The sequence below is a fragment of the Equus quagga genome, chromosome 8 (genome assembly GCF_021613505.1).
Source record: "Equus quagga isolate Etosha38 chromosome 8, UCLA_HA_Equagga_1.0, whole genome shotgun sequence".
Lineage (NCBI taxonomy): Eukaryota > Metazoa > Chordata > Mammalia > Perissodactyla > Equidae > Equus > Equus quagga.
The window spans coordinates 15,463,008-15,488,826 of NC_060274.1; the positions used below are offsets into that span (position 1 = coordinate 15,463,008).

General features: G+C 40.6%; 1 protein-coding gene across 2 annotated transcripts in view; it reads left to right on the plus strand.

Moving 5' to 3' along the window:
* Positions 1–25,819, plus strand: part of RMND1 (required for meiotic nuclear division 1 homolog) — a 42,061-nt gene that overhangs the window by 5,984 nt on the left and 10,258 nt on the right. For both annotated transcript variants that reach the window (XM_046669422.1, XM_046669421.1), the window contains 9 exons: positions 106–620; positions 8,589–8,697; positions 11,208–11,283; positions 14,368–14,407; positions 16,138–16,238; positions 18,163–18,269; positions 19,210–19,274; positions 21,567–21,643; positions 24,110–24,230. In XM_046669422.1, the coding sequence (XP_046525378.1) occupies positions 120–620; positions 8,589–8,697; positions 11,208–11,283; positions 14,368–14,407; positions 16,138–16,238; positions 18,163–18,269; positions 19,210–19,274; positions 21,567–21,643; positions 24,110–24,230 (1,197 nt within the window). In that variant the 5' untranslated portion in view covers positions 106–119. The remainder of the gene's footprint in view (positions 1–105; positions 621–8,588; positions 8,698–11,207; positions 11,284–14,367; positions 14,408–16,137; positions 16,239–18,162; positions 18,270–19,209; positions 19,275–21,566; positions 21,644–24,109; positions 24,231–25,819) is intronic.

A 25,819-nucleotide genomic window follows, 5' to 3' on the forward strand; every position in this document is an offset into this window, starting at 1 on the left:
CTTTTTTTACAGAAGTAAGCTTGTTACCTAGGAAAATATTATATAAGTTTTAAAACCTTTTTGAAAAAACTTGAGCTTTAAATTCTTCACTTCTTTTTCTTATAGCTTGGGATGTGGTAATGTCAACCAGACTTCTCAGAGCCCTGGCTGGATCTCACTGTATTTTATCAAAAGCACGTCAGTGCCAAAGATTTGTTCCTCGAACGGTAAAACCACTCAAGGAATTTGAGACTGCGTGTGGCACCCTGACAAGAAGTCAGAACTTGGATTTGTTCTTTCCTGGTACAGCAGCTGATGGTTTGAACCAGTCCCAGATCCTGGAAATGAACCAGAAAGCATCAAGTACAAACGTACACTGTCCATTAAATGCTGTGCGTCGCCGGCATGGAAAAGCACACCTTCCAACCAGCAAGTCTTTTGGTACTCACAGGAAAGTGACTCACAAACCAAACCTCTTAGGTTCTAAGTGGTTTATAAAAATATTAGAGAGGCATTACTCATCTGTATCAACGGAAACACTTGTTCCTAAACAAGATTTTCCGCAAATCAAGAGACCACTAAAAGCATCGCGGACCAGGCAGCCCTCCAGGACCAACCTCCCAGTTCTCTCTGTGAACGAGGTAAAAACATGTGGTGGTTGCACCTCTGTTTCGTAATGATCGTTCACTCTTTACACTGTGTGTATTGCACCACAACCGTACTGCCAGTGTAAGAGAACTGGCAAACAGCTCAGCATGTTTTCATCAAGATCTTTGAAGCCTGATAGTAAAACCTTTATAGCCAAAGGGAACTAAAAATCTTAATTAATTAATTAATTTATTTTGGTGAGGAAGATTGGCCCTGAGCTAACATCTGTTGCCAACCTTCCTCTTTTTGCTTGAGGAAGATTGTCGCTGAGCTAACATCTGTGCCAGTCTTCCTCTTATTTTGTATGTGGGATGCCACCACAGCGTGGCTTGACAAGCAGTGTGTAGGTCTGTGCCCAGGATCCAAACCCGTGAACCCTGGGCTGCTGAAGCAGAGCGCATGAACCCAACCACTACACCGCGAGGCCAGCCCCCCCAAATCTTGATTTTAAGAATTAGTAATACATATAAGGACAGAATCTAGGCAATGAAGTATGAATTTATGGTTTATGAAAGGTTTAGTTGTTGGTCTAAGGAAACTTTGAAAGAGGAGACTAGTGTTAAGGGCAGTCCAGGAATGGTGATGTAAAAAACACCCATTTAAGAAGAATCAAACAGTAGAAATTCTTCATTAAATTAAAAAAATTTTTTTAGTAACTATGCAGACGGGTAAGCTCGTGTTAGCCGCTGGTGACTGCCTGGGATGGGGTGGTGAATGATGCGGCGAGGCACGATCAAAAAGCAATGAGAAGGTTTTTGCTTTTTCATCCTTTGAAGATTGAAAGGGGTATTTTTATTCACTAAAAGGTTTACAGGAATTTCTTAGGTACAATCGCATTTCTCTTTTAAATGATAAATATTTAAGGTCAGGGTCAAGCCCGTTGTTAACCTTTCTGTCTTGCATAATACCTAGAACTGAGCCTTATGCCTAATGCATGTTTGTTAAGTTGGAAAGAATGGAAAAGAGGCAAAGGCATCTTTGATGTCAGTAGTCATCAACATCAAAAACAGGGATGGAAAATATTTAAAACTTGATCAGGCCTGCTGAATCTATTAGAAAACAGGCTAGAATGTCTGTCTTAAAATCTGGATTCTGAGAACTAGGCCCTGAGTGTGTTTAATTGGTTGTGGTTTTTTCTCCTGCCCAGTTGAATTCCTTTGAACAAGTATACAGATTCTCAGGTTATGAAGTTAGGCGTCAATTAATGATTTTTAATTTGGATTCTAGTTTTGTTTAAATTCTTGTATGGTTTCTCTGAACCCCAGGTGGAAAGGATGGGAGAGTTACCCATGTATTGCTCTCACGCCTTCTTCCTAGTTCCTGATGGGGTTTTTTGGTCTTTTTTTCTTTTTTGAGGAAGACTGGCCCTGCGCTAACATCCATGCCCATCTTCCTCTATTTTATATGTGGGACACCTGCCACCAGCGTGGCCTGACAAGCGGTGCCTAGGTCCGCACCCGGGATCCCAACCCGCATTTCCTGGGCCACCAAAGCAGAATGTGTGAACTTAACCACTGCACCACTGGGCCGGCCCTGCTCCTGATGTTTCAGTGACATTACTTAATTGTGTGATAACCCAGGAAATCCGGTATTTAAGTGACTGAGATGAAATTAAGTGTAAAAACCTGAATTCATGGCAGATCCAAAAAGGAGAAAGATCACCCCCGTTTTTCCTTTTGTTACGTCTACAGCACAGAGCATAATCAGGTTTCCTGCGAAGAAGCTTGTAAGGTCAGAGATGTCGCTTTTGTTGTGGTTATTGGTTGAAAACTATCAAAGAGGCATTATTTCTTTGGGCTGTCCTTAGACTTGGAAGCAATTTTCCTGAATTCATTTTTTTATTTTTCTTTAGGATCTTTTTTCTGCTTCCAGGAAAGGATTTGAAGTAGATTTTCAAAACTTAATGCCGTTTCAAGTGAGATAATAAAAGCATTACATTTAAGATAGAGCAAAAATTGATACGAACAGAGAAATAACTGTTACCAAGTACCTGGTAGGAATAGCTAATCTAGTTGAACAGTTCTGAGAAGCCCAACAATTAGAGAAAGGACGGAATCCTCCTGGGTGGTATGTTTCTTGTTTTCTGATGGGGGAAAAAAGAAAAACATGAAAATGTCTTACAAAAAATAATTTTTCTATCACCAAATTGGAGTCATATAGTTCCTGGGTCCTTATATAGGAGATATAATATCATATAATAGACATGACATTAGTTGGAGTTTTGCAAAAACGAAAACAGGATGTTGTCTCTCTGAAAGCACAGGGAAATAATAGAAAATCTTACGTTTCTGAAAGCATTTTTTTTTTAATCTTTTAAGATTTTGTGTGTGTGTGAGGAAGATTGGCCCTGAGCTAACATCTATTGCCAATCCTCCTCTTTCCTTTTCCCTCCCCAAAGCCTCTGTACATAGTTGTATATTCTAGTTGTAGGTCATTCTCGTTCTTCTATGTGGGATGCTGCCACAGCACGGCCTGATGAGCAGTGTGTAGGTCTGCGCCCAGGATTCAAACCGGTGAACCCTGGGCCGCCAAAGCAGAGCACATGAACCTAACGACTTGGCCACGGGGCCAGCCCCTCTGAAAGCATTTCTGTGATCAGGGGTAATATAGTTTTGGAAGTTTATTTGCTGATGATCTTGCTTTTCGTAGGCGAACACAGTCTTGAGGTGTGACAAGGTGCTGTGTCCCTGGGGCTGAAGACTGGCTTCTCTCTGACCCCTCCTTCCCCATGTGGGCGTCACGAGGCTGGCAAATCCTTTGTGGGGGCAGAGCCCTTTCTGCCCCTCTCAACTGAGACGGGAAAGGACTCTACTTTGTACCAGAAAGCAGACGTGCTTTGTGTCGTTCACCCCACGTGCTCCTGTCTCGTCCTCTTAGCCCTGCCACACAGCATGCCCTCGGAGTTGACTGCATGGGGTTACTCACCCACCCTCCATGCTGGAATCCACTCTTTACCTGGTCTCCCTTGCTGAGATCGTAGCCTGCTGAGATAGTCAACCCACACCCCTTGGTTCATCATTTCTCATGGCAACGACTGTGCTTCTGCTGGGTGTGTCCTCTCTTCCAGGAGGAGGACACTGCAGCCCTGAGCATCATGGAGCCTGGAGGGGAGGAGATGCCAGGGTGCCCACAGCGGTTTTCAGGCTCACCCCGCAGTCTGTTGTGAAATTAACTAGTGGGTGGTTAATAGCCGTTTGTATTTTAATAGAACAGAAAATAGCAGAATGCATTCCTCCTGGTAACAGTAGATACCTTCTGTGAAGCTTTGTGTCAGTTGTTAGCGTATGTGCACATATGTGTGTGATATGTGTACTGTGTGTGGAAAGGATTTATCACCACAGGTTGTAGTCAAAAAGCTTAAAAGCTAAAGCATACTAGTAATGTAAAATCTATATGTGTTTTATAGCTTTCGTCTGTAATCTGTACGTAACAGGAAAAACATGCACTTTTCCCGCAGTAGTATAGAAGCAACATGGCTGTAATGCACTAATTCTCTTCAGTAATAGAACGTGAGTAAAAATAAACTTTCTTTTTTAAGGTAGTGTTCCATCAGAGTGTGTGATGCTCTAAAACAGGAATCATCTGTAGATTTCTAGCCCCATCTGCTGGAACATGTTTTCTGTGGCCAGAAAAATGAAACACATACTGAAACATGTGGTTTTCTTGGCTTTGGGTGTATTTTTTTAACATTTTAAAATGGAAAGACTTAAATTTAGGTCTGAAATGCAATAACTATTTTAGGTTTGTTTGGCACGTTTATTTAAGAACAAGGTGTTGATCCCCATCCTAAAACCTGAGATTTGCTATCTATATATATATTTAATGGTTAATAAGTAATGATTTATTATAAAAATCCAGAAAAAGACAAGTATGAAAATGAAACCTTATCACAGAGTAACAACACCTTTAGTTAATAGTGATGGGGCCGGCCTCGTGCCCGAGTGGGTACGTTCGCACGCTCTGCTTTGGTGGCCCAGGGTTTCACAGGTTCGGTTCCTGGGCACAGACCTAGCACCGTTCATCAAGCTGTGCTGAGGTGGCGTCCCACATCCCACAACTAGAAGGACCCACAACTAAAAATATACAACTATGGACTGGGGGGGCTCTGGGGAGAAGAAGGGAAAATAAAATGTTAAAAAAAAAAACGCTTTTAATAGTGAAAAAAGTGCAAAAACAGGACACTCCATAGTCCTCTTTCCCTTTACTGGATAGATTTAAATACAGTCTTGAAATTTAAAAGCAAGGGAAATAAAAACCAAAACAAGATGTGTAACAAGTCAAACTGAAAAACTTTGTGAGTCGTTTATTAATAGAAGAAGCCATGACTTAAACAGAGACTCGGATGAGGATGTTTAAGGATACAGAAAGTGGTGTGGCAAGCCATATGAGCTGTGGGACATTGGCCAGAACTTTGAGCCAACTTAGTAGGATACGATGAGAGAAGAAAGGTGACAATCTTCAGGAAATCTGCAAACGTCCTTAGAATGGCTAAGTAAAAACCAATTGTGGGGGCCAGCCAGTGGTGTAGTGGTTAAGTTCATGTGCTCCGCTTCAGCGGCCTGGGGCTCGCTGGATCCCAGGCATGGACCTATGCACCACTCATCAAGCCACGCTGTGGCGGTTTCCCACATACAAAATAGAGGAAGATTGGCACAGATGTTAGTTCAGGGCAGTCTTCCTCAGCAAAAAAAGAAAAACAACAAAACAGTGGTGTTTAAAAATTTATTTATAATCTGACTATTTGGATACCAGAATATCTTTTCTCATGGAAGTCATGATTGAATGCTTTGTCTTGTCCCATTTTTGAGAGTGCACAAAAGTATGAGTTTTTAGCCAGATGGGCCTAGTTGATAACATAAATGATGATGAAGCAGACGTGAGACAGTGGGGAGTGGTAGGGACTGTGTGAGCTGCAGAATTGGGCCCCTCCTCAACCCTAGTCCAGATCTTCCACTTGGTCCAGAGATGGTGGAAATCTGGATTTTGTGTGAAATCACAATTTATTGTTGATAGTTCATTCAAATCTTGAAAACCCTATGTGGGTCCAGTCTTGAGTTGGATAATCCTCTCGGCTGCCAGTTTATAATTCTGATTCTAGAGGCAGTCGGCCTTTGCCATTTCTAGTGCAGTTATGGGAAGATCCTCTGCTGGACTGGGTCTTGACCTTCTTATCTCCTCTTTGTACCTCGTGCTCTTCCCACTCTGGCCCAAACTAAGCATGTCAGCTGTAATACTCCCAGAGGTCATTCTGACATGCAGCCTCATGTCCTGCGATTTTGCTTAGCAAGCTTCAGTAAATTTGCTGGGTCTCGCAGAGGGGACCCTGCCTATTATGGCTTTACCTGATGCCTCATCACAGGTTTCCCTTCTTTCGGCAAGCTTGTTCTCATCTCCTGTCAGCTGTTTGTAACTGCGTGAAGCCTTAAAGGAACAGATGGTGCCAGCAGCTCTCCACCTTAAGCACATGACTGATTCCTGTGATCCAATAACTATACTTTGGCCATTTGGACCCGTATGTTTTCGTATATTGATGTGTTCGCACCTTCATATGTGACAGTGGGAATCAGCGTATCAGGTGCCTGCCAAAGGAAGGGACTGCATCCATTCTGCCTCACGCTCAGCAGTTTCAGCTTTGTGTGACTTTTGTTTTCTAACTGAATTAAAATGGTTTTGCTTATGAGCAGATACTGTATTGCTTTTAAGTTTTTCCGTTTGTGTTGTGACCTCAAGTCTTCTGTTTATTGCTCTGCTACTTTTCCAATCACGTGTTAGACTGTGTAACAAACTGAGGAAAAGGCAAAGCAAGGTTAGGCCGTTTCTGGAGAAAGGGCCAGGAGTTAGGAAACAGAAGTGGGAGGAAGGAAGGAGTCAATATACTGCTTTTCTTGAGTTTCATACTAGGAGTGGAACAGACAGGGAAAGAATTTAGGAGGTGAGAGGAGTAAATCCTAGGAATAAACTTTGATTTAGTGATCCATAAATATCTTTGACCAGTGTTGGGCCAAGGTGCCATATGTATCAAAAGACAATAGAGTCACTAAAATTCGGATCAACAGATATTAAAATATAAAATTATGAACATATCAAAATATAAAATTATGAAAACTCAGATGTGCACTACTTGATAAACTTTTTTCTTTTAAAGATTTTATTTTTCCTTTTTCTCACCAAAGCCCCCTGGTACATAATTGTATATTTTTAGTTATGGGTCCTTCTAGTTGTCACATGTGGGACACCACCTCAGCATGGCTTGATGAGCGGTGCCATGTCCGTGCCCAGGATCGAACCAGCGAAACCCTGGGCCGCCGAAGCGGAGCATGCGAACTTAACCACTCGGCCATGGGGCCGGCCCCTTGATAAACTTTTTAACCTCGCAGAAGTTTTTTGTTTTTGTTTTTGTTTTTTTCTTTATATTTTTTTTTATTGAGTTATTGATAGGTTACAGTCTTGTGAAATTTCAATTGTACATTAATGTTTGTCAGTCATGTTGTAGGTGCACCACTTCACCCTTTGTGCCCACCCCCCACCCCCACCCCACCTTTCCCCGGTATCCACTAAACTGTTCTTGGTCCATAGTTTTAAATTCCTCATATGTAACCTCTCAGAAGTTTTGATGGTTTAAACATATCTGTATGTGCAATAATAATAACTATAACAAATGTTGAACTTGTGTGCCAGTCTTGGTTCCAAGCAGTTGACATTCATCAACGTCTTTAAACTTCACAACAGCCATATAAAGTAGGCATTATTGTTATTCTGATTTTTTTTAAGTTATTCAGATTCTGTGCCTGAACTCTTAATGCCTATGCCAATAGTTTTCAAACTTTATTGACCACATCCCATAGTGAGAAACATGTTTTACATTATACATATATAGCAACTCAGTATACGTGCATAGGCATATATAAGTGACACAAAACTTCATAAAATAAAATTTACCCTTACTATAAATAATGCGCTGTAATATTTTCTGTTTTATTCTATTTAATTTTTTTTAGGAAGCTGATTTGGGCCAACTGAATTGATACCAGGACTCACTAATGGCTTGTGACGTACATTTTGACAAAAACATTGCACTATGCCATATTGCTTACCGTATGTATACTGTCCAGACACACACAACACAAGTGTATACGTGTATACACAGATGAGCCTCATGGTGCAGGAGCCAAGGCACTAACCACACTTGGACACATGCTCAAATTTACAGAACTTTTTGTTTAATATTAACCAGAATTGGCCAGCCCCGTGGCTGAGTGGTTAAGTTCACGCTCTGCTTCTGTGGCCCAGGGTTTCGCTGGTTCAGATCCCGACCATGGACCTAGTGCTACTCATCAAGCCATGCTGAGGTGGCGTCCCACGTAGCACAACCAGAAGGACTCACAACTGGAGTATATACAACTATAGACTGAGGGGCTTTGGTGAGAAGAAGAAAAAAAGAAGAAAAAAGATTGGCAACAGATGTTAGCTCAGGTGCCAATCTTTACAAAAAAGATAGTTAACCAGAGTAAAAAATGTGTAATTCCTTTGTAGATTTAAGGAAACCTCTGCCAGTACAAGGCTAGCAACAAATGATCAAATGACATCAAATACAATGTTGCTGTGAAAAAGAGCCACGGGGACTCAAAGTTGGAGGGACTAACTATCCGGGTGCCCATATGACTTGCTATTTTGTTCATTCTGTGCTTGAGAGAGCTGGGGAGTGGCTCCCCTTTCAGGATAGCCCGTCCCACTTTTTTGACTAGCAGGAGAAAGTTCTTTCAAGATTGAGCTGAAATCTGTCTTCCTATACGTGTAACTTCTTTCTCTACATCCTTATCATGTCCTTTGTGTGAACCTTTGAAGCGTTTGAAGGAAACTCTCGAGTGCTGGCTTTGCAAAGTGGAGTTTTGCAAGCTGACAGCCCTCACAGACGCTTCAGCCTCTTGGTAACCCATGTCACGCTCCTCTCGCTGGAACAGGACCTGATGCACTGCACAGCATTTGCAACAGCGGATGAGTATCATCTTGGAAATCTCTCTCAAGACCTGGCCTCCCATGGATATGTTGAAGTGACAAGCTTGCCTAGAGGTACATCTTCTTGAGCCTGGGGCTAAGTATGTGAAAATGTGTTAGAAAATAATTTTCCTACGATACTGTCTTAAATATGCATTTGTTTATGTTTCATTTTCTGTTGAAACAAGGATTGTAGCATAAAAGTGGTATAGAATCTCTGTACAAATGACATACAAAGATAAAAAAAACATTTAGTTTTTTTTAACTTAGTTCCAGATTAGAAGCAATATAATTTATTGAGCTTTATTTATAGGATCACTGTTACTTGGGATGATGAAAGACCATGATACTTCATTTCTCTCACATTAAGAAGTTATTTTAGGGGCCAGCCCAATGGTGTAGTAGTTAAGTTTGCACGCTCTGCTTCAGGGGTCTGTGGTTTGCTGGTTTGGATCCTGGGCACAGACCTACACCTGCTTCTCAAGTCACGCCGTGGCAAGTGTCCCACATGTGAAATAGAGGAAGATGGGCACAGATGTTAGTTCAGGGCTAATCTTCCTCCAAAAAAAAAAAAACTTATTTTGGTATTACTGAAGAACTATGAAATTGATAGAAATGTTGGGAAGACCTTTCTTTAAAGAACAATTTAACAGTACAATCCAGTACTTTGAAACTAACAAAATTAGTTGAAAGATAAACACAATGAATATTAAAAATGAGAATCAAAATAAACTTAAGATGGGGGGCCGGCCTGGTGACACATTGGTTAAGTGCACACGTTCCACTTCGGTGTCCCGAGGTGTGGCCCAAGGTTTGCTGGTTCGGACCCCGGGTGCGGACATGGCACTGCTTGGCACGCCATGCTGTGGTAGGCGTCCCACATATAAAGTAGAGGAAGATGGGCATGGATGTTAGCTCAGGGCCAGTTTTCCTTAGCGAAAAGAGGAGGATTGGCAGCAGTTAGCTCAGGGCTAATCTTCCTAAAAATAAAATAAAATAAAGATGGTAGGATAGTATCAGAAAGGATCCTTGAGAAAATACCCTGCTTTACATTAAAAAATAAGTAACTTGGAACCTTTTGATGGAAATTCACAAATTTACTGCGGAGGAGCAAAAATAGCAAGTTAAAAACCTCCCTGCTAGATAGAAAATTCTAGAGTCATTGACCCCGGAAGAAACAGTGGAAATGTCATTGTGCTTTCTCAGCCTTGGTTATCTGAACAATTTGTGCTATTTGATGGCAAAACCAGACATAATTGACTTATGAAAACAGAGCTATGTCCAGGGTGCTAAGATAAAACAGTGCCCAGGGTGTCCTTGGCTGATTCCAAAGGCTGTCAGCAGGGCGATTACATTACAGGTGCATTACGGACGTGAAGCCTGCTCCTTCCATTCTCACTGCCCTGGGTCTTGTCTATTTCATTCGTGTTGCTCTCGGCTGCATAGGTGAACTTTGCCCTCCATGGGATGTAGGACTTAGGGAAGTTAGAGTTTACTCAGAAAAGGTAGTTTAGGATTTGGTGCCTACCTGAATCCCCCATTTCTGAACCTCCTACCAGGAACTCTGAAGCTTTGAGGATCCTAATTTTGGGTTAAGAAATTATATATAACTTTTTACATGTAAATATTAGTGTTTTTATTCATTGATATATTAACATATGTTTATAATTTATGTTATACAATATATACTTATGATAAATATTAAACTAATACATAAAGAAACTACTTATTTTTTTTTTAAAGGTTTCCTTTTTTTCCTTTTTTTCCCCAAAGCCCCCTGGTATATAGTTGTACATTCTTAGTTGTGGGTCCTTCTAGTTGTGGCATGTGGGACACTGATGAGCAGTGCCATGTCCGTGCCCAGGATTCGAACCAACGAAACACTGGGCCACCTGCAGCGGAGCACGCAAACTTAACCACTCAGCCACGGGGCCAGCCCCAGCAACTACTTACTGATGAATATTTGTGTATTTATGTATTTAATGATATTTAAAAGGTTAAAATATTTAAATAGTTACAGATGACTCCCGTGGTAGTTCTCATGATTAACTTTGAAATCAGATATGTTTTCAAATGGTCAGTATCTTTGTTTCTGTGTATGTTCTATTCTCCCGCAATTTAAAATTCAGCAGAATGAGTAGTTTGAGAGTATTCAAATTATGTTATTAATAAAATAGTATTTAAAGGAAGAGAATATATTAATGGTTCTTCAAATTTTATTTGAAATTAATTTTGTAGAAAGAAGTTTAATTCTTAAACCTTAGTTGTATTAGAACTAAGACTTTGGTAATTATTAACTGGACTAGTTATTACTGAATCAAAATGGGTATGAGTGAGTAGTTTAAATTAACACTAATAATAGTATCACAGGTTGTTCAATATTTTGTGAAAGTAATTTCTTGTGGTCTTTTCATTTTTGTATGTTAACTACTTTCAGAAACTATAGTAAAAGATGGATGTGTTACAGAGCACTTGATGGCGTAGGAAGAAATGACCATAAGTACTTCATTAAAGTTTTGTAGGTCACTCTTAAACCTTGTGTTACCTTGGGACATAGCTTTTTGCTCATTTATTTTAAATCACAGATGCAGCAAATATTTTGGTGATGGGTGTGGAAAATTCTGCCAAAGAAGGTGATCCTGGAACCATATTCTTCTTCAGGTAAGAGAAGAAAGCAACTCCACTGGGAGATGGCCTTGTGCTCAGGTGATGGTGCTCTTTAAAGGGGCTCTTGACAGTCAGTGAGTTCATCATGTGTTTGTGGTTTAAATCACTTTATCATTGATTCTTATTTGATCTAGGAGAGTTGGTCAGTTTTAGGAATCTTTACTAAATCCTCTTAGAAAATAAAGAATTTCTAAAAGCAGTAAATATTCTTCCCCTGGCTTGTCTTTATTAGTAAATCTGGATTTTCATTCACTAAAAATACGTGAAGCCTTCTATTTCCTTTCATCTTCAGTGCCACATAGCAGACTCATGCTACCTGTGCTGTCTTTTCTTTGTTCTCCTTCTGGAGCTCTTTAGCGAAAGTTTTAGTCCATTTTACATTTCCAGAGACTTCAGACCTGGGAACCTGACTCACAGAAAGTTATTCCTTTTATTTAAAGGTTTTTTTAATACCAAATACTCCAGAGTAGCTGAGGGGGAATGCTAATGATAATAGAAGCCATTTAAAATAATCTCATATAGGGGGCTAGCCCCATGGCCCAGTAGTTAAAGTTCTGCGCACTTCGCTTTGGCGGCCTGGTTCTCAGGATCGGATCCCGGGTGCGGACCCACTCCACTCATCAGCCCTGCTGTGGAGGCATCCCACATGTGAAATAGAGGAAGATTCCATGGAATGTTAGCTCAGGGTTAATCTTCCTCAAGCAAAAAAAATAATAATAATAATCTCCTGGTATCCTCATAACACTTGAAGAAGGTCTGTTATTCCCATTTTGCGGCTGTAGAAACTGAGGGTCAGAGGGATTAAGTGAGTTACCCACAGTCGTGGGACTGATAAGTGGCACAACAGAAGCACATGGAACGTCTGTCAGAATCCAAACTTGAAGAAAGATTTTGTGGACTTAGTCATAGTGGTTGATGATAATTGGAAGCCCTGGCTTTGTTCCTGTCGATGGCTCACCTTCGTGTTGGTGTTACTTTGGAGATAATCAAGAGTTCAACGTTTTGTCCAAGTAGAATAGCGTCCCGTTTGACCCAGGTGAGCAATTTGGATTTCTGAGGTCCTCTAGGTCAGCTCTGTATCCAGTAAAAATACAGCAAACCTCATATGTAATGATACGTTTTCTAATAGCCACATTTTTAAAAGTTAAAAGAAAAAGATGAATTTAATTTTGAACACACTAATAATATGATCTATTGCCTGAAATTAATCCTAATAGTATATTTTATATATATTTTAAGTGTATTTTATTTAACCCATTATATGTTAATTAAATATTAGTAATTGAATTAAATACTTAATCAGTAATTAATGAGATTTTACATTTTTCTTTTCATACTAAGTCTTTGAAACCTGGGTGTGTGTTTTACGCTTGCATCGCCTCTCACTTTGGGCCAGGCGTATTTCAGATGCTCAGTGCCCACACGTGGCTTCTGAGCGCCATATTAATAGCACAGCACAGCTCTAGACGGAGCACGGTGCCCAAGACCTGTCCTCTGCCCGTAAGTGATTCTCTGAACTAAAACTCTGGCTGTGGCTTTAAATACCTCTCAAATCCGTATCCTGAGACTTATGCTGGCCTAGCGCTACAGCTTACTGCCTGGGCTGCCTGTCTGTCCCCCAACGCCACCACCAGTCTGTTCATCTGTTGTAGGCAGGATAATTTTTCAATAGGTGGTTCTGATCACTACACTCTCTTTTGTAAAATTCTGTGGAATTTGACCAAACTCCTTGTCACAACACAGAGTTCCTTCAGGGGTCGGCTCCCTCCTACCTCTCTAACTGACTGGCCACTACTTGCCAACATCCACAGCCATTCAGACAAGTAGCTGTGTATTCTGAGATGTTTCCCTGCTCCCTCAGGCTTCTCCCTGAGCCCAGGGTCTTCCCTCTGCTGTCGCCTCCTCTCGTTTTTTCATTTGGGTGGCTCTGCTCATCCTTTAGGAACTGTGTCCCTCTGATGTACGTCGAGTGTCTTCTTCATAACACTGTTACAGCGCTGGTAACGCTCTGTGGTAATTGGTGTCTGTCTATCAGTCTTTTCTAGATTGAGAGTTCCTCGAGGATGGGATCTAGACCATACTCATCTTTGCATCCAGACGCTAAGCACAGACCCACACACATACTAAGCACTTTGCTTAAGAAGTGTTTGCAGAATGATACGGGCCATCACATTTCTACCTTTCTTTCCTTTCCACCTTTCCTTCCTCTGGTGCAATAACCAGAGCCATAACTCCTTTTTTTATTTACTCCCTAAAATAGCTCAACACGTCAGACTTCAGAAATCAAAACAAGTTCATTTATAGTTTTTAGACCTTAACTTCTAGCAAAGCCAGAGTTGGATTCGAGGGTCTGCTGGGCTTCATTGTAATTCTGCTCTGAGCGTTGTGGGGATGGGGTGTTATTCCCAGGGGTCTTCCGCCGTCTGAGGCTTTCGTCTGTCTCAGTCTCGGTTCCACAGCTATTAAAAGCATGAGCCTTTATTCTTTTCCTTTAGCAGAATCTGCCTAATGAGAGCTAAGACAGGTCTCAAAAATTTCCTTATTCTGATTTCTGTACATCAGAACTGAACCAAGTATGAAACAGTCTGGATACATGAAGTTAGATGGTATTAGATTCAGGCGTCGCTTAACGACATGGATACGTTCTGAGAGATGTGCTGTGAGGTGATTTCCTCGTGCGAACATCACAGAGTGGACGTCCACAGACCTAGATGGTAGAGCTACTACACACCCGGCTCTAGGGTCCTCATTTTGTGGGGCCACCATCGTGTATGTGGTCCATCATTGACCAAAATGTTGTTATACAGCGCATGACTGAACAAGAATAGTTATTTATTCTGCAAACCTTGTGCGAAATCATGCATTTCTGAGAGGTCAGGTTTTATGAAGAGTTCAAAAAGTAACTTTTGTTTTACCAAATCTATCTAGGAACCGTAATGTCAAATCAATAATAAATCATCTATTTTTTAATTGCATTCTGGATATGTTCTAGAAGTTACCTAAGCATGGCTTTATGTATGGTCCTCAAGAATGTATTTTACCTTTAACTTAGTTGATTCTTTTATTCTTTCAAATCAGAGAAGGAGCTGCTGTGTTTTGGAACGTGAAAGACAAAACTGTAAGTATTAATAAAGTATGAAAGTATAAAAATTTAGTGTCCTGAGAATAAATTGTTAATTAGCACTCAATAATCTGAGCCATTGGAAGATAAATTAACAGATAATCCTTAACTTATTTGCTCTGCATTGTGTGATATTTATCCTAGCAGTTTCACCTTCTAAAATGTATTGTATTTTGGCTTGTAAGTTTCCTACATTTTTCCATTCTCTGGGCGCACGCTGATTTGCGAAGAATCAGAACAATTCTAGTACGCTGCAGACAGAAGGGATTATATTTCGTACGTGATAATCTACAAAGTGAATAATGTACACCCAGTTCACTGGAAGCCGGCTGCACAGAGTCTTAGTTTTGATCCAGTTTTGCAGAACTTTATCACTCACAGGGAGTAATTTTTTCAGTGTCCCAGTCAGGATATGTTTCAAACAACCTTTTTAGAAGCAGTTTGGTAATACACATGAAACCTTTGTATTTAACTCAGCAATTTCACATCTAGAAAGTCATCCAAAGGATAGAATCGCAGTTCTGCACGATGAACGACCTACAGAAATGGTCATCAACGCATTATTTACAACAGCAAAAGTGAGAAATAACCAGAATGCCTAATAGTAGGAAGTTTGGTAAATACATGCATAAGCTAGAGTATACTACGGCTCTTAACAATCATGGAAAAAGACCTATTCCTGGGAAATTGCTTGTGTGTATGATACAGTTAACTTAAAGAACAGGTTACAAAATAGAACCAATGTAATCCTGGAGCTGGTTGAAAAATATGCCTCCTACAATCCCAGTTTTACTAAAAGGAAATACCTGCCACACACACACACACACACAGACACCCACACACATGGAGGGGTGGGGGGATTCCTGAGGAAAAGGAAATATAAACGACCAATAAGTATAAGAAAAATGTAACACAAATTGTCAGTTTGAGATTGTGGAGATGTAGAAGGCTGATGATACCCAGTGTTTTTAAGCATGCTCTCACAGATGTTTGGGTTCCAAAGCTGGAAAAACTGTTTTGAAGGGTGGTTTAGCAGTATTTATCGAAGTTATAAGTGTGTGTGTCTTTTGCTCTAGCAATTCCTAAAGAAATATTCCCACAAGCCTACACAGACGCACACCTAGGCAGGTGCATTGCGACTTTGTAGCAGTGGCGAGTAGAAGCGATCGCCCGTGGGTGGTATTTGGGATGGTTAAACAAACCGCGGCTGCTCCATTGAGGAGAACAGCACTGAAAATGTCCATATGCACAGTATGCTCCCATTTCATGTAAAAAAGAAAATAAATGTATATGCACATGTTAAAAAGTCTGGAAGGCTATGCGCCGTGTTGAATGGTTCCCTTTGGGGATTAGGAATTGAGGAGAGCAGAGAGAGAAGGTCACTTTACCTCCGTGTTGTTTAAACTTTTACAAGTATGTTGCTTAGACAGTTTTTAAAAAGATGTGAAGGATACAAGCCACAATGTTACTAGTGGTTTTTTGGATTGTGGGATAATGATAGTTTTTATTTTCTTCTTTATTCTCATCTGTGTTTTCCAAATGTAAAAACGAATATGTCATCCTGATGAGTTTAATATCACAATGAATTTGCCTTTTCCTTAAAAACTAAACAACAGAAGAGATATCGTGAAATGTAATGACGTGTTATAAGCAGTAACACTGTTGTAACATCCTTCTTTACTGAGGGAGTCAGGTAGAATTTCCGATTAGTCTTCCTTTTATTCCAGATGAAGCATGTGATGCAAGTTCTAGAAAAACATGAAATTCAGCCCTATGAAATCGCCCTGGTACACTGGGAAAACGAAGAGCTTAACTACATAAAAACAGAGTAAGCCACTTTTTATCAAATTTACAAAAAGGACGGCTGGAATAACTAGGTAAAGCAGTAGAAGAGGTAAATGATTTATGATTGTGGAGACTAATTTTAAGAAAAAAGTTATTGGTACAAATACAAAGCCTGAACAATATAATAAATATTAGTAAGTGAACATTATTTTTTTAACTTCTTAGGCTACCCATAAATTAAAACAAGTAGATGGTATAACCCCAAAATGGTAAATTTCCTCGGCAGCTTGAGTCAGTAAAATTGTATGCCTTCATCAGAATGAACCTATCACGTCATTCTAGTAATGTTTTCTCTTAAATAAATCCATTTTTTCCCTACTGATTTTGGGTATAAATGGGATGTGTAGTGAGGGTCTGATCTAAGAGAACCCTTGTAGAAATGGGGGTGCCTGCAAAAAGCGGGGGCCTGACATACTGTTCTCAGGTAAGAAATAGGTAAGCAACATACCAGCTGATTTTCCTGTGTCAGCAGAGGGAGAAAGTGAAGAAGGATGTTAGGGCGGAGAGAGAAGGCCGTGCGACCTTTCCTCCTGGAGTTACCCGTCTAGTGGGATACGATAAAAAGAGAAAGTCTTTGTCGTAAGAAAGGAAGCGATGAAGCAGGGCTTTAGGGAAACTTGGAAGAGACTCCAGCTGTGGAAAGACCAGATGGGAGGAGAGCTAAGCGACAGTGGCCAGCAAGGGTTACCTGCACACACCGTGCCAGATGCCCTTCTAAGTGCTTTCCGTGCATCGTCCCGTTCAGTCCCGACGAAACCCTGTAATGCCATGAGCTGGCTCTCAGGTGAGGTGCGGAGAGGCTGTGTCTTGCCCAGCGGCTCCTGGCTAGTCAGTGAGGGCCCGGGCCCATCGCGCTTGCCCTCAAAAGTGAGAATGTGAACCTGAGCGACACAACAAACAGCTAACGGAAGTTACTAATTTTCTTATGAAGCACTCAGCCTTTGGTTAAGGTTCCATGGATTTCCCTGCTGTGCTCTGCCTCCAGATCAAACTGTTCCTTACTAGGCACTCTCCCCGGCCCACCACAGACACACACACACACTCACACTCACACACACTCACACATTGCAGTCTGTGGAGGAGTAAAGTCCTCGGCTCCTTGGATCCCAGCATCAGTGATTTATTTTCGTCCAAAGACCCGCATGGCCGCTACCAGCGTGTGGTTACCTGAGTCCTGCCCGTGGTTCCGGGCCTCTGCTGCCCCCCTGAGTTCTGTGCAGGCCCGAGCTCCTTCGTAAAGCATCTTGTCCACTCTGCTCCTTCCCATCGTCTCTTTCTCCCTCCACCCGAGGGTGTCAGCCGATTCTGCCTCTCCACCCTCTCGTTCGGCCTCCTGTCCACCCCGTTTTCCATCTCTTGTCATCTCACGTCTTTTGTGAAGGTTTACCCTGTACTTTTCCTCTTTGCTTGTGACATTTGCCTTCTCGAATTCCCTCCCTTTCCACAGCTCCCCCGTCTCCCACCGCATCCCTACCATGTTGGTGAGATTTTAGATTACACTGTGTATATAGTTGTTATTCAGCAATTTTTCACTTAGCAATTTATTGTGATCATTTTCCCTTTCTATTAAATATCCTTTCAAAACATGCTGCTTAATTTTTGTTGTGAGAAATTCCCATAAATGAACTTTTCTCCTATTGAACATTTAGTTTCTTTCCTCATTTTTTACTGTTAAACATTTGACCATAAAATTTTTTTGTATACCAGTCTTTGCATCTTTGATGATTTCCTTAGGATCAGCTCCTAGAAGTGGAATTACCTGGATCAAGAGTATAAGAACTTCTATAAGACACTTGATTCAAATTGCCAAAATGACCTCTAGAAAAGATTGTAAGGTGACTTTTTCGAAAGAAAAAATTAAAGTGCTCTTGAAGATTTAGAAGATCATTTTTTTTTCCTTTTCACAGGGGGCAGTCCAAACTCCACCGAGGGGAGATCAGGCTAAATTCAGAGCTAGACTTAGATGACGCCATTCTAGAAAAATTTGCTTTCTCAAACGCTCTCTGCCTTTCAGGTGAGTTACTGCTACTTAGCAGAGAAAGTACTGCCTCGTTTTCTTTTCATTGAGGGAAGTTCAAGTATTTGGTAAAGATTTTGGCGTGTTTTCACAGAATACGGAGCAAAGCCTTAGCATTCCTTTCCTTTTTTTTTTTTCCTCCAAAAGAAAAATATTCATAGTATAAAGTATAAAATATAGTATCTGTGCTGCCTTACTCATTCTTTATTAATTGTATTGATAAAGTTGACCCTCTCCAAAAATACTTTTTATATTCTTATTATTACCACCTTTGATTTCTCTCCCCTTCTCTCTGCGTGATTGCTAGTCTCAGGTTGTCTCTAATCCAGGCAGAGAAAGCCCAACCCCGTGGCTGGGCCCAGGCCTCCGTGTAGAAAAACACTGTCAAGTTTTTCACGGGAATGGGCCAGAGAGTTACAGCAGCTCTAAGTTTTTTCCGAAAGATCCGTGCACCTGAGTAAAACTGTAGAAGTTGTCTAAGAAAAGTTTTCACCCCTGGTCTACACTAGGCTGCTGCGTGGCTTGTCCGTACCGCTCTAGGAGGCTTCAGGGCCTTCCGAGCCCAGCTCACAGCCCTGGGGGTGGAAGGGGAAGCTGGGAAAGCCTAAGTCCGCCCCGTCTGCAGAGCTGCCCTGCTTCCGGGGTGAGCCTGAGACTTGGGTTTCCGAGGTGCAATATTAGAAAATCGAGTTCTACCAAATGTCGCTTTGGTCTGGAGCAGGGCGTGGAAGTGTCCTCGGTTTCTTCTGTCTTTTTCCACTTCATGCTGGCCTTTATAATACTAAATAACTCTTCTTAAATTTCACTTTCAAATTTTTGGCACATTTGTTTCTTAAACTATTGTTGAAATGGTGGTGAAGGTACTGCGTAATTATGCATTTTTATAAACATGAAGATGATGATAAAGAAATGTTCCATTGTTCATTTTTTTCCCCAGTGAAACTGGCTATTTGGGAAGCATCACTGGATAAATTTGTGGAATCTATTCAGTCGATTCCAGAGGTAATTATACCAATTTTATGCTTATTTTCAAGTATAGATTTCTATTTGGGAAAAACACAAATTTCCCACTATAACAGTATAGTTAGGAGTACAATAAAGTGTTAATAAACACTAGGAAAGCTACACTGAATTTAAGCAAAAAAAGAAACCCCAATTACATATAAAATGTTGAAATAAGAAACTTCATATTGATTTTTTTTTTACTTTTTAAAACTTAAAATTCAAATTACGTTCCTCTGATGGTGCAGTATTTTTTAGAGTGTTTTTAGGGTTTTTAATTTTTTTTAGTTTAATGTCTTTTAATAGCAAACATACAGGAAGAGCACAAAAGACAGACAACATTAAAAACATGCACGTAGGACAACTCAGAAAAGTATAGTGAATGGATGGAATCTACTGTATGACAGAAATGCTACAAACACCATTGAGTTGCCGTCAATAAGAAATTTGCTTGTTTTAAAAAAAATCCAAATGTGCACATTGTGCAGAAAAATTTAACAGGTCTGTTTATAATTGATAGAAAGTTGAACTGCTGAAAGTTGTTCTCTGAAACATTTTGACTTGCCATTGATGCTTCATGTCCCCGTATTTATATTAAAAATTCACACACAAATGAAAATGGAAAAACAGCCAATACCTGGTTTCTGCCCCCTATTTTTCCACTTGCAGTCATATACTTAGGTACTTTTTGACCCCATGGAAAAAAAATATTTAACATTCAGAACTACGAATAACAGGAAGGAGAGAATTTTTTTTTAAAGAATGAAATGTTTCCCATCGTAGTGGGTTCTTAAGCACGTTCTCCACGTATGCGCGTGCTAGCTGGATGTCTTTTGGCATAATCATTACACGTTTGACACAAATAGCACACAGGTTTCAAAAGGCCAACCAGGTAGGCCTCACTCGGCTCCTGCAAACCACCAGTAGCTGCGCTCTAAAAGCACAGATCTGTTTTGAAGTCCTGAGCAATTTCCCGCACCAGACGCTGGAAGGGAAGTTTGCGAATCAGGAGTTCAGCGGGCTTCTGACGACGTCTCGTTTCACGGAGTGCCACAGTACCAGGCCTGTGACGATGAGGCTTCGTCACCCCTCCAGTAGAGGGTGCACTCCTGCGAGCGGCTTCTGTAACCAGTTGCTTCCTCTGTGCTTTACCACCGGTACAAAGCTGGCAGTCATCTTTGTACGAGCCATGGTATAGGGACCTCCTCACTTACCCCACTTCTCCTTCGGCTGGAGCTCCGTGAGCTGGAGGCAGCGCCGGTGGTGGAGAGCAACAGTGCTGATGGTGCAGGGTTTTTTTTTTTTTTTTTTGAGGAAGATTAGCCCTGAGCTAACTGCTGCCAGTCCTTCTCTTTTTTCTGAGGAAGACTGGCCCTGAGCTAACATCCATGCCCATCTTCCTCTACTTTATATGTGGGATGCCTGCCACAGCATGGCTTTTGCCGAGCAGTGCCATGTCCGCGCCCGGGACCCAAACCGGCAAACCCCAGGACGCTGAAGCGGAACGTGTGAACCGAACCGCTGCGCCACCAGGCCGGCCCCGGTGCAGTATTTTTTTTTCTTAAGATTTTATTTTTTCCTTTTTCTCCCCAAAGCCCCACGGTACATAGTTGTATATTCTTAGTTGTGGGTCCTTCTAGTTGTGGTATGTGGGACGCCGCCTCAGCGTGGCTTGATGAGCAGTGCCCTGTCCGCGCCCAGGATTCGAACTGATGAAACACTGGGCCGCCTGCAGCAGAGCGCGCGAACTTAACCACTCTGCCACGGGCCGGGACCCCCGGTGCAGTATTTTTAACGTAACTGAATTAAAGAAAAAAGTGAACTGTTTCCTGAGGAAGGAGATTATGACCACTTTTCTTGATTAAGAAGTCTTTTGATAAATTATGAGAAAAATTGTGGCTTGAAAAATGCATATAATGTTATTTCAAAATTTCACGGGCATTAAAAATCATGTTTACTGTAGTTGATTTTGTTTTTACTGTAAAAGAATAATCTGATATACTCAGGCCCTGCTTTTTCAATAAAAGATTAGGGATGCTAGTGGGAAATGCTAAATAATAGAAACAGAAAATGCTAGTGGGAAGGGAGATGGAAAAAAGGAATATGAAATTTGTACCTAATAAGATTTTGAAGTCTCAGAGTGAGGTGACTGGGAGATGCTCGTTCAAGAGACAGACGTTACATAGGATCAAAATTATGCTGCTTCAGGATTTGCGTCATGGTCCTGTTACTTATCGGATATATGTGCCTATGTGTGTATGTACGTATGCATCGTTTTTCCCTCCCAAATAGGCTTTAAAAGCTGGGAAGAAAGTGAAACTCTCTCATGAAGAAGTTATGCAGAAAATGGGTGAACTCTTTGCCCTAAGGTAAAATTTCCTCTGTAAATAAAATATTTCATATATTTAACAAACCCAAGAAAACATTCTTATCATTCTGTACTAAAGAGCAAACGTTTGTACCTTTCTGGGAATTGCAACTATTTTCATTTCATTCACTATAAGCATGGAGAACTCATCTATTAGAAGCAACGGGGCTATGAAGGAATGTACTGGAAGAAATTCTGCATGGGCAAACGAGATCGTAATTAAGCTACAGTAAACCTACTTCAGGGAGCGTAGTAGGTGTTCTTTGAAGGTAGAAAGGTATATTCTAGAATTTGGATAATGGGAATTCTCAGTAAAAATATATCACTGCTTTATAATGTTCAATAGACCTAATTGCTGCCGGAAAGTTATGTACCATATTTCATTGACTCTGAGACACCGTAAGATGCCACGGGAGAGTAAAAATGCTGCCAACTACACTCTGATACAGTGCTTTTTTATCACAGAATTTTAATTTTGCACTTACTGAAATAGCTCTCTTAGTCTTACTTGGATGTCATTTCTCTCACATTCCCTCTTGGGCAGACGTGGAAAGGAAAGCATAAGGGAAATCAATGGTTTAAGGCAGTGACAGCTAAGTCACGACTGCCACCTGTGAGACAGCATCAATTTTCAAGATGCCTCCCGTCTTCAGAGTTGTTCGAATGGGGGGAACTGTGACTTCAGTGATGAAGTACAATAATGCATCATTTTGAGTAAGCATCTGAAAAGGTTTTCAGTTTATTTTATTCCTGTGATTTTCCCAGGATTTATGGAATGGCACATCCTGAATCTCGGCGTTATTTTCAGTGGGCATCACCATTCAGTGTTTCATTCCTTGTGGTGAATGGGATGCGTTACTTGAATCCATCGTAAATAGTTTACCTGAGAGCTGTTTTTCCACATCCTCCTTAGGGACTTGGCCTGGAGAGAAGTGCTCCAGTGTTTCATCATCCATGCCTTTCTCTGGCTCAGGGACCCTAACTCAGGGTACCAACAAAAATAAAAAACCCATTCATGATGAGCATCCCCCAGCACATCTAAGGTCTTGAGTGCTCTAAGAAGTGGGGTAGACAGATTCTTCTTTCCTCTTCTCGTGGTAACGCAAGTTTGATACAGTGAATTATAATGTCAAAACTCAGAAGTTAGGACTAAACATACTTATTTCGTTTGTGAATAGTTTGTGAACAGTTTTGTGAAAAACGTTTGTGAATAGTTTTTATAGAGTCTTACTGTTCTTATCCTGTTTTCTCTGTAAAATAAAAGTGCTCATATGTTATTAAAAGGAATGTGGTAAACCTATGAATAGAAATTGAAATAGAAATATGGCAGGTTATATTAGGTGAAAAATTGTCACAAATTACATATGGTATGATCCCATTTGTGTAAATAAACAATAAATATTCATATTTATCTTCATATGTATACATACTACAAATACATGTACATGTGTATACATGCGTGTGAGTGCACGCACACATATGGACAGAAAAAGACCTGGAAGGACACAGCAAAGTGTCTGCAGGGCCTGAAGGATTTGAGCTGTGTGTTAGGATAAGAGGGCCTACCACTGTTTTCTGAATTCTTCCTGAGGATTTTTCTTTTTTATATATAATGAACAGCTACTTAAGTGTTACTTTTATAGCTTAAATTTTCATTTAAAAGTAAACTCAGGAAGGGCTAGTCCCATGGCATAGTGGTTGAGTTTGGTGGGCTCCGCTTCGGCAGCCCAGGTTCACAGGTTTGGATCCTGGGTGTAGAGCTATACCACTCATCAGCCATGCTGTGGCAGCATCCCACATACAAAATAGAGCAAGATAGGCACAGATGTTAACTCAAGGCTAATCTGCCTCAAGCAAAAAGATGAGGAAGATTGGCACAGATGTTAGCTCAGGGCAAATCTTCCTCAGCAGAAAAAAAAAGGAAGCTCAGGCCTCTTATGTAAAAAAGGTAGAAATTAAGTGAGAGAGAGAGAGAATGTGTGTGTGTGTGTGTGTGTAGTTGTTTGTCCAGTGTTTGCACAAATACTAGGAGGCTACAGAGGAAATTAACAGTGGTGACCTATCGGGGGTGGGAGAGAGGGAAATATGGGGATAAGACTAGGAGTAAGAGTGATCAATTTTTACCTTTTTTCATCTTTTTTATTTTTGAGCCATGTGATTACCTATCTATAAAATATATGTGCATGTATATTGTAAAAAACTTTAATGAAAACAGAAACAAGCTTAGAAATGGAAAACAAAATGAGTTTTTTCTATCTACTTCATAAATATTAATACAAAGATTGAATTAATTTGGTTGCAAATTTCGAAATTCTTTTATAGATTTTTTATTTGTATATTTCTTAGAAGTATTACAAAAATCAGCATTCAAAAATATTTTCATAAAGCACCATATAGATAAGAAATAAAATAGAGACCATGATTTTTAATTCAAGATGAAAAATAAGAAGCTCTAATTTTCTTTTAGACACCGTATAAACTTGAGTTCAGACTTCTTGATCACGCCTGATTTCTACTGGGACAGAGAAAACCTGGAAGAGCTTTATGATAAGACTTGTCAGTTCCTCAGCATTGCTCGTAGAGTTAAGGTAAGTATTTTGCCCTTTTACAGAGAGAGAAAGACACAACGTTGCCTATAATTTCTATGACCATGCTGAGAGAAATTTTAAATTAAGTAAATGTGTTAAACTGCTTTTGGAGCAATATCTTATTTGAATTCTATCCAGATCTCTAGATTTCCTCTTCTACTTCTGTGTGCAGACAATTTCAACTTACTGCATCAAAGGATATTCTGATATTTGCTCCACAAACTAGATGGGATTGGCGAGAGGTTGGAGGCCTAGTGGTCCATTGGGAAGTTCTCATCAAGTTTCAAGCAAGAGTTCATGGGGTCCAGAATGTGATGGTGACAGTGAGAATAGAAGTGAGTTTGAGAGAGACTCCTCTAAGACGAATCAAGTGCTTGGTGATGGGAGGCCAGGGAGAGGGGAGAGTAAGGATGACTGATGTTTGCCTGTGGATGGCGGGCAGAAGGATGGCAAAACATAGAGAGTGGGGACGGGAGGAGGTGAGGAGCCAAATTTAAGATACGTTGAGAGTAGAGTAGCAAGAAGACATCCAGTTAGAACTATCACACAGGCCTTCGGCAGTGTGGAAGCTCAAGTTGGGAAGAGAGACATCAGTATCAAGATAATGATGAAAGTGGGTGGAGGTGGTCATGATGAGGTAAACCACGTGGTGTAGAAAACAAAAAGGACATTAGTACGATGTGTGCACATAGTTCTGTGACGTTTTATCATGTGTAGTTCCATGTAACCACGCAATCAAGATACAGAACATTCCTGTCACCACAAAGACCTCCTTTGTGCTGCCCTTTTATAGTCACACCATCCCCCCGTCGCCCACCATCCCTAACCCCTGGTGATGAGTAATCTGTTCTCCATCTCTACAATTTTGTCATTTTGAGAATGTTATATAAATAGAATTGTACAGTATGTCACTTAACATTGGCTCTTTACATGAGCATAATGCCCTTAAAATTCATCCAAGCTGTTGCCTGTATCAGTCTCTGTCTTCCTGTGAGTTACTTAAACATTTTTTGGAATTCCATTTTGACTTACTGATATTGGGGCTTTTTCTGAGTGTATCTCTGCATAGACACTTAGTGGCTGCTCTAGGTATTACATTATACATACATAACATCATATTTCCAACTCTCCTGGTTTCGACGTTTTACCAGATTAAATCAAGTGTAGAAACCTTACTACCCTTTCCCTCCATTTACCCTCCAGCGTGTACAATATAATTGTCATAACCATTCTGTAGACATTGAGAACTTCGTCAGTGCTATAACGTTTGCTTCAACCATCAAACATAATTTAGAAAACTCAAGAGGAGAAGGCAATTCTATTGTATGTATCCATATTTTTATTCTTTCTGTTGTTCTTTTTTCTTTCATGATGTTCCAAGATTTCTTCTTTATCCTTTCCTTTCTGTTTCAAAAACCTTCCTCAGCCGTTCTTTTAGGGTAAGTCTGTGGAAACATGTTCTGTTAGTTTTCTTTCACATGAGGATGTCTAGAGCTCCCCCTCCTTCCTGAAGGATATTTTCACTAGATATTGGACTCTGCGTTGATAGTTCTTTTCTTTCAGCACCTAAAAATTGCTGGGCCACTGTC